Raw genomic sequence first — 9,151 nt, forward strand, 5'->3', positions numbered from 1 at the left:
CGAGAACCTCCATGCTAGCCAGTAGGACAGAAGCACAGGTAGCAAGCGGCTGAAGCTGGGGGGTGGAGAGGAAGGTCCATGGTGGGCCTGAGTCCTTACCCTGTGGGATCTGATGGGGTCTCCAGGTGGACAGTGTCAGAATGGGGCTGAATTGCAGTATGCTGTGGGGGAACTGCGGGGCGCAAGGAGCACCCCAACATGCTGGAACTGGATGTAGGACCACAGAAGCGTATNTGTTGGCCAACCAGGCCCGAGCCGCTTCTGCAGACGCGAGCGTAGAACTTCATGCAGGTCTGTTTCAGGCACGGCTTACACTCCTCCCAGAGGGCCATCATGGTGTCATTGCACACCCCCTCGGACGCCTTCAGCTTCATTTCAGAGTCCTTGGTCTCACTCAGGGCATCCTACAGGGGGACACGAGGCCAGGTGAGCCACACAGAAACGACAGGCTCCATGCTTTCCAAGGGGGCACGGCGGTGCCTGGCCCTCCAGCCCTTGGGCGGGTCTTCCCAGGGCTGGCCACACAGTGTGCTTATTCCCTCCTCGGGCTCCTGCGTTCCCTCATTCGCCTGGAGTTCCCTCCCCATCCAGCTTTAAAGACCTTCTCAACTTCAAGTCCCAGTGCTTCTTACGGTTTTGTCTGGCCACTAGAACCCATGTGGATATTCCCTTCCTCTGATTCTGCACTTAGTATTGACCCCAGGATTTACTGTTCCCTTATACCTAATTTTCTGTTCTCCACTTTTGGTGTTTAAATGTTGTCTTCCGAAGCCTCCACAGATGTCCTGAATCTTATTTGTCTATTGCAGCCACATTCCCTGGCATGCAATGAGAATAAGTGAACTTTCTCCATCACAGTCATGGGGGTTCTTGTGGCTCAGTTAAGTGTTTGACTTCTGCTCTGATTGTGATCTCACAGCTTTTGCCTACAAGCCCTGCGTTGGGCTCTCTGCTGACAGCTCCAAGCCTGGAGCCTGCTTCAGATTCTATGTCTGTTTCTCTCTGCTCCTCCCCGACTCTCTCTCTCTGTCTCTTGAATATAAATAAACATTAAAAAAAAAAACATTAAGAGGCTCCTGGGTGGCCCAGTCGGTTAAGCATCCAACTCTTGGTTTTAGGTCAGGTCATGATCTCACAGTTTGTGAGTTCGAGCCCCTCATCAGGCTCTGTGGTGACAGCATGGAGCCTACTTGGGATTCTCTCTCTCTCCCTCTCTGCCCCTCCCCTCATGGCTCTCTTTTCCTCTCTCTCAAAGTAAATAAATAACCTTAAAAAACTTTTTTAAACTAAAAATTAAAGTCACACAACTACCAAAACTCTCTTGCACATCTGTCTCATTTGGTCCAATAATTCTACAAGAATCCACCCCGAAGAATTCCTGCTGTAAAGGGAAAATCCCTATGCATGAAGATATTTGTTACAGTATTTGTTTATGGCAGAAAAAAAAATACTGGAATCAACCCAGGTGCTTAAAACTAAAAGACAAGTCAAGCAAACTGTGGTACACACAGAGGCTGGAGAAGTAGTTTGGCAAGGGTGTCCGTAGCTAAGTTCTAAATAGTGTAACAAGCATTTTTTCACGTTAACAATTCGTGATTTTGAATACGGTAGCTGTCAAAAGAGTATAGAGGGGAAAATGCAGTAAAAAACAGATCAACTGTTAACAGTCCTCAGGTAAAAGGGTGATGGAAAGCTTTTCCCCTTCCACTTTTTTATATTAAATCTCAATAAATGAATGTATTGACACTTCCACGAAGAATGAAGTAGACCATCCACACCCCAAAGCAAAGCTACACTGTGAAGAGCTGAGCAGGAAGGAAGACTTATGAGCCATCCCTCCCCTGTTCCAGGTCCCCTGCACCCCTGGCTCTCTGCTTCTGTTGGAAAAGCCAGCACACCACCTGCAGAGCCAATGCGTAACTGTCAACTGCTCTACCCCCTTCTTTTCTTCCCTGTTCACATGTTCAAGAACTAAGAAGTAATGTAGTCTTTTCCTGAATGTGATGTGCCTTATCATAGAGCCTGGAGTGTAGAATATCAAACTCTGATGCTAACCATAAAAAGTCCAGAATAAGACCTGCCTACCACCTCTGCATGAGCTACTTGAGGATTCTCAAAATGTCAAGAAAAAAAAACCAAACAAACACTGACGCCAAGGAAGGGCATTAAGTGTCTAAAGAAAGAGCTGTATCCAGGCCGGCATTTCCTGAAGTGGCTTCCAGCTCTCAAGGGGAGAAAATAGGGTGCCCTGATCAATTCCACTTGGAAAACACGGGGTTAAATGAAATTCCACAAACTTCCTCCCTGCAGACCTTCTCAGAGCCCTTGTTTTATGCATTTATTTACTCTTTATTATCGTTTTCTTTTAGTTTTTAAAAGTTTAAAAAAATTTTTAGAGACAGAGTGCATGAGCAGGGGAGAGGGGCATGGGGAGAGAGAATTGTAAGCCTGATGTGGGACTCGATCTCACAACCATGAGATCATGACCTGAGCCAAAATCGAGTCAGATGCTTAACGGACTGCGCCACCCAGGTGACCCCTCAGAGTCTTTAAAACAGTAAAGTTGTGCACTATGGGTTGTGAAGGTAGCAGGTGACCCCGTCGCAGAATTTCCTTCATTAGGGAGGCAATGGGAGTAGGTTTTTAGGATACACTTGAGGGGATTACTGATTTTTAAAATAAGTTTATTGCATTATGATGTTTTGGTTTTGTTGAATCATTAGGACAGGCTAGACCAGCTACTTTCACTATTGGATTAGCTGTCTCTTTATGAAATAGAACTCTAGAAAGCCTTGGGGCAATACAGTGTATGCCTGCCTTAACCCCAAAGGTATTGTCCATATTAGATAAACTTCCTGATGGCAGGACCCCATTCCCCTCCTGACCTGGGACAGACCTTATCCAAAGCCTACCTTGGAGCTTGCATTGTCCAGGTTTAGAAAAATCTATTGAAGTGAGTCCTGGCATCATCGCTCACTGCGCCAGGCTTGTAAAAGACCAGATCCGGGGCGCCTGGGTGGCTTAGTCGGTTAAGCGTCCGACTTTCGCTTGGGTCATGATCTCGCGCTTCGTGGGTTCGAGCCCCGCGTCAGGCTCTGTGCTGACTGCCAGCTCAGAGCNCCAGATCCAAAACCTCACCCCTGGAAGCTTTCAAAAGCAAAGAAACTTTCCCTATTTCTTAACTGCAGCCCCAGCATCACCTGACACTAACCTGGAAGGGCTGATGGTCACCGCAGCAACCCGCAGGGCACTACAGGAGCCCTGGATCACAGCTCCTCTCTAGCAGGGGAGCCCCCAGGGGGAGGGCGCTGTCACCTGGTCACATGGCACAGTCCTTACCTCTTTCTTCTTCTTGGCTTCTTCTAAGTTGCTGAGCAGGGATTTGCGCTCTTCATTTGTCTGTTCTATCAGAGTCTTTATTTGCTTCACGCCCTTGAGTGCATTTTTAATTTCCTTGTTAATGTACTTACTCCCTTCAGTGGACATTTCTGTAGGAGAAGGGCCGGGAGGTAGAGTGAGGAGAAAGGAAGAGATAGCACTGGGGATGTCACCCTAGAACCAGTTGGAAGAGTCGGGAAGGCCGGCTCGGCCTAGGAGCTGTCGAGGCTGGGAGTGCCCACTGTGGCAGGCAGCTTTTGGGCCCCAGCTTTGCCCCAACATGGGTTTCCATCCCAGGGCTCACCGTGGACCCAGGGCCCACATAGCGACTATACCAGCGGCTCAGGAACACAACCCGCTGGGGCAGACACAGCCCAGAGGAGGGACAGCAAACTGCACCAGGCTACTATGTCCCTGTGGCTCTGGAGAACCAGCCTGCCCAGCCACAGAAGAAAACCTCCAAGGGGAAAAAAATCCTAGAAGTGTGACTGTTTACATCAAAATGTAAAATATTATTTGGGATACAATTATCTGGAATTCAGTATAATCAAACATCGGAGCTTCTTTATTCCACGGTGCCAGGTGACGGGGGACACAAAGATGAGTGAATGGCACCGTTTCGTGAGGAGACTACAATCGAGACACAATACCACGTGACAAAGGCAAGGGGACAATGTCACCAAAGTGCTGAAGGAGTAACAGCTAAGGCTTTTCTGGTGGTTTTCCTGGGCCAGCACTGAGTTTGGCCACTTCACACACCTTTTATTTCATGTTCTGTGCACTGACATCATCCCCATGGCATTCGTGTGGAAAAGGAAGCACAGTGAGATCAGATACCTACCCCAGGTTACACATCTCGGGAGTCGCAGAGTCAGACACACCAGGGCCTGATCACCCAAGTCTGATCACCCAAGTCTGATCTCAAAGTCTGAGTTTTCAACCACTACCCCCAGAGAAGTGCTCAGCTTACAGGACAAGGGTGGGAGGAGGGAGGACAGGATGCAGGAAGGGCCTGGCAGAGGAGGGGATGCTGGCTGGGCTCTGAAGGAGGACGTTTCCCTTGCCTGGATATGGACCACTGGGTGTCTAGGTGGAATGGCTTAGGATACATACAGCAGGTGCAGTGGCAAGTCACAAGGCTCAAATGATCCTGGCTTCACAGCCCTTGGCGAAGGAGGTGTGGGCCCCAGGACAAGCAGACTGGCAAGGGAACAGCCTAAAAGGGATGCTGTGGCATCCAGTGCTTTCCGAGCACTCGGGATACCCCCGAAAACTGCCTTGGAGCCCACTTGACCACCTAGGCCAGGTAGCTTGGAGTAAGCAGGCTCCAGGAGGGGCTGGTCCGAGCAAAGCAGACCCGGTACACGGGAGAAAACAGTCTTTTCTGCTTGGGGCCCTGACAGCGAGGACGCATGGTCGAGGAGAATCCCTGCTCCACTCACCCTGGAGCTCCGAGTCTGAGACCGCCTTGTCTCCCAGAACCGGTCCATTCTTCCCAGCCAGCAGCAGCCCCACCAGCAGTAGGAGAGTCTTCATCATGCCTGCCTCTCCAATTCTGGAATCCCAGCAGGCCTCTGTTTGTGGAGAACAGGAGACTGTCATGGTAACAGCTAGACAGCCTGCTGGTTCCTGGCCCAGCCTGCAGCCTACAGCAGCTCCCCTGGGGCCCTGCCCTCGGCCAGCCCCTCAGCCCAAAGTCCAGTGTTTTTACCCCTGGGGAAGCTGGGAGAAAAGATCAGTCTCACCACCCGACACCTTCAAAAGAAAGTGGAGGCGGTGGGTACAGGGAGGAACCATAGGAGAAGCAGCCTAAGACAGAAGAAAAGAGAATTCTGGAGTCAGAGCCCTGGGCTCAGGTCCAGCCCTGCACCTCCTCCTCCCCTTCCTCCCCCTTCTCCTCCTTTTCCTCCCCCTCCTCCTCCTCCCTTCCCCCCTCCAGAATCACTGACTAAGTCTGGACATGTGCTTTCTGCATCCAGAAAGGACGTCTATCTGATGATACCTGCTCATATCAAATAAACCCTCAAAACACTTCTCTGGGATGACTCACCCAGCCCTCTCCTTCCCCACCCTTAACTTGGGGAAGGCCTCCCAGAGCTCAACAGCCCCCTGCTGTGGGCACCACTAATCCTGCCCACAGGCAACACCAACCAATCACAACACCTTTCTCTCCACTGAGCCTTAACACCACCTAAAGCTGCTTTTCAAGACTATGAGGCAGTGACAGACAACCCTTTGGGTTGGCAAAGGACAATAAATCCCATCTTCCATCCCTAGCATGAGGCCTGAGCAAGGCTGCATGGATTTGGGGTATAAATACAGGAGAGCAATTGTCCTGGGAGGGGGGCAAAGTCAAGGTGTTAAAGATGGGTCCCATGCCTCCCCAGAAGTTCCCTCTGGCTGGACGTGGGCCTGTGCCCTGCCAGGTCCCTTTCACAGGGCTGTCCCTTTAAGCCCATAGTAGGGTGCCCTGCCAAGGTGTCCTGCCACCACTCAGCTGACTGCTCGGAGCCCAGGACAGCCCAGTCTTACACAATGGACCCTTTCCCAGAAGCTGAAATTGTTGCCTAAAACAGAATCCCCCTCTCCAGCAGCCCGTCTTCTGACCTCCGCACCCCACTGCTTATCTGAACTTACTCATTTCCCATAACATAGCAGGGAGGCGGGGTTCCCCCCCTTCCTGAAATTGTAAACATCTACAAACTGCCCTCAGTTCAGTAGGCCCATATGGACACTTGGTAGCACATTAATAAAGGATGCCTCCCCCGAAAAGTAATTAGCAAAGCAGCCAAGCTGTGGTTCCCAGACTGGCCACTCAGAGCAAAGGAGCAGCGTGGGAGAAGAGAATGGGTCATCGCCTTCCCCAAAGACAGGGTGGGTGGCTGAGTCGGGGTGCTATTTCAGGCCTGCCAGGAGAGGCCCAGGGCTCACAGGCTCTGCCCTAGCTGCTCACTGAGGCCTGAAACACCTCAAAGAGAAACAGAGCTTTTGTTACGCCACAGAGAGAAAGCCAGCAAGAACACGTCTCTGGAAGAGGTCCCTGGATCCTTCTCAGAAATTCACACAAGAGCCTCGGAAATAGGTTTGGACGAGAAGAGCACTGAATGAGGAGTCCAGAAATCCAGCAGCTAGTACAGAGACTCCCACCAGGAGCCTGGGATCCACTGGGGCGCTGGCCAGTCCTGAGCTGAGGAAAAGATCAGTCTCCTGCCCCGATCACACCCCCTCAGAGGGGAAGGAGACCCTAGAGCTGAGATGGGGCTCCCCAAGGTCTGCAGCAGACTGGCCGCCCCAGGATGAGGACCCAGCCCTCCCAACCTCCAGCCCAGTGTTCTTTCCTTGACACTAAGTCAATTAAATCAGAGCCTTAGTTGGGGGCACCTGGGTGGCTCAGTCGGTTAGGTGTCTGACTTCAGCTCAGGTCATGATCTCATGGTTCATGGGCTCAAGCCCGTGTCAGGCTCTGTGCTGACACAGCCAGATCAGAACCTGGAGCCTGTTTCAGATTCTGTGTCTCCCTCTCTCTCTGACCCTCTTCTGTTCATGCTGTCTCTATCTCTCTTTCTCCCTCTCTCTCTCTCTCAGAAATAAATAAAACATTAAGAAAAAACTTTTTTAAAAAATTGGAACCTTAGTGTCCTCATCTGTAAAATGTCCCCAACTTGGACCTCAGAGATGGGACTGTGTTCTGTAAATACAGGGGTCTTATATAATCATAGTAAATTCTGACTATGTCGAAATCTGACCTAGGATTAACTGTGGGCTTTGGCAATATCTATCGGGGCAGTGGGAGGAGGTGCACATTTGGAGAGGGACAGAGGGACTGAACCGGGCACCCATGGTCCCTCCCTGTGTGGCTTTGCTCTAGTGCAATGATCAGCTCCTTTACAGTACCTACGAATCAGCGGGGGCGTGTCTTGTTATCATGCTGACTCTGATTCCGAATGTGAGATTGATACAACTAGTCACGGACAGACTAGAATGGGGGCTGGACAGGGAACTGCCTACAACTAACTGCCTGAGCTCATATCCTGGCAGCCTGGCTGCCAGTTGCTCTGATTGGACAAAGGGACCCTGCCAAGGCCCTCCTTTCCCCCACCACCCCCAGGCAGCCTCTTTCCCCCAAGGAGAAAGGAAGAGGCTTTCTCCATGGGAGAAAGGAGCCATGAGAAGGACATAGAGACCTAAGCAAAGTGGTCATGCAGCTAGCAAGTTGCATGGTTTTTAAAGCCCAAGGCCTACACTCCTATCCTACCGCCTCCACAAATGTAGAAACTAAACCAGAAAGAAAAATAATGTACCTGAAATTCACACCATCCAGAGGCAAATACTAGCACTGTGGCATATTTCCTTCTATTTCCTATGCATTTGTGTACAATCAGATCCCTTACACCCACTACCTCCAAATAGTCCTTAAAAGCACTCTTTTGTGGCTATGTAATAGTCCATTTTCTGGCATACTCTATTTTGCAAGTATTAAATTGTATGTAGTTTCACACTGTTATTATAATGAACACTCCTGCCAGTATTCTTTCACTGTATCTGTACTCATTCTTAAATTCTTAACCTCTCTCTTTTAAAATCATCATCATCATCATCCTCAGCACCTTTTTTTTTAGGTCCAGAAATTCTGGAAGATCAAGGCTTCAGTTCTAATCCTGATTCTGACATCTACTCACTGTTTATCTTGGGAGAGGATCCTAAACCTTTCCAGGCCTCAGATTATCATCTGTAAAATGAGACAGCTGGATCAGATGTCTGAGGCCTGAGGGAGGATGCATGACTTTCCTCCGATGTATCCTGGTGCATTAGGAAGCAGAAAGGGTGGGATTTAAGTGGTTGCAACATGTACTTAAAATCCAAACATAAACACACTGTGGGGACAACTAGAGAATTCAGGAACAAACAGGATGACTCAGGCAGGCCAGCTGACAATCAGCCCTGGACATCAGTACCTGTACAAGGAAGATGCTGCAGGGAGGCCCTTTGTGGCGACCGGCTCCGCCACTCATTAGTCTGGGCACCGGGTTTAGGCATTCGTTCTCCAAGTCTTAGTTTCCCCATGTTTGCAAAAGGAAGGTCATTACACCTGTCGTATTTACCCATAGAATTGCGGCTGGAGCTAGCGAGCACAGTTCTGGCCTGCCCTTGCGCCACCCCCGGCCATTCCGCCTTCAGCTCGGCGGCCTAGTGATGGATCTCGGGCCACCTCCCTTCCATGGTCTCCCGATTCCATCCTAAGCGCAGCTCTGACAGCCTTGTGAGTACCAGCGATCTTCCCGTCCTCGCCTGGCTGCCATCCCCGCCCTCCCGTGGGTCCCGGTGGGGCTCTGTGCCGGGTAGGCGAGGTGGGGACATCTCACCGATCAGCGGCGCCCGGCGACCGTGCGCTGCTCCTGGCGACGCGTGGTGAGCACCGTGAGGCGCGCGTATTTATAGCGCTCAGCCTTGTCTACACCCCCTTTGGGGCTGTCTGCAAACCTGCATGACTCACGCCCAAAGAACGCCGTGGAATTCACTGGGAGCTTTCTGGAAGCCGGCGCCAGAAGGGATGCGGAGGTGTAGGGTGGGGGAGTGCTCCTGTACAGCACCCGGCTGGGAGCGCGCGTAGTGGGGAGGGGAGGGGAGGGGAGGCAAGGCATCTGCACCGATAAAGGCCGCGCTGGCTCCGGCTCTGGGGCAGACAGACGCTGGGCGCTGCGCCACTCCCCCCACCCCCGGGGCTCGGAGTTCAGGGACGGTGCCCCCCAGGAGCGGAGTGCTTGAGCTCACA

The 9,151-nt window shown here is 51.3% G+C and overlaps 1 protein-coding gene across 1 annotated transcript in view; it reads right to left on the reverse strand.

Annotated features, from left to right (window-relative positions):
• Nucleotides 1-8,846, reverse strand: part of CLU (clusterin) — a 16,772-nt gene extending 7,926 nt beyond the window's left edge. The window contains exons 1-4 of the mRNA XM_077769682.1: nucleotides 8,742-8,846; nucleotides 4,821-4,952; nucleotides 3,340-3,488; nucleotides 235-404 (exon numbers count right to left, since the gene is read on the reverse strand). Of these exons, the coding sequence (XP_077625808.1) occupies nucleotides 235-404; nucleotides 3,340-3,488; nucleotides 4,821-4,917 (416 nt within the window). The 5' untranslated portion in view covers nucleotides 4,918-4,952; nucleotides 8,742-8,846. The remainder of the gene's footprint in view (nucleotides 1-234; nucleotides 405-3,339; nucleotides 3,489-4,820; nucleotides 4,953-8,741) is intronic.
• Nucleotides 8,847-9,151: the final 305 nt, after the last annotated feature.

Source organism: Crocuta crocuta, unplaced genomic scaffold (assembly GCF_008692635.1).
Source record: "Crocuta crocuta isolate KB4526 unplaced genomic scaffold, BGI_CrCroc_1.0 scaffold551, whole genome shotgun sequence".
Taxonomy (NCBI): domain Eukaryota; kingdom Metazoa; phylum Chordata; class Mammalia; order Carnivora; family Hyaenidae; genus Crocuta; species Crocuta crocuta.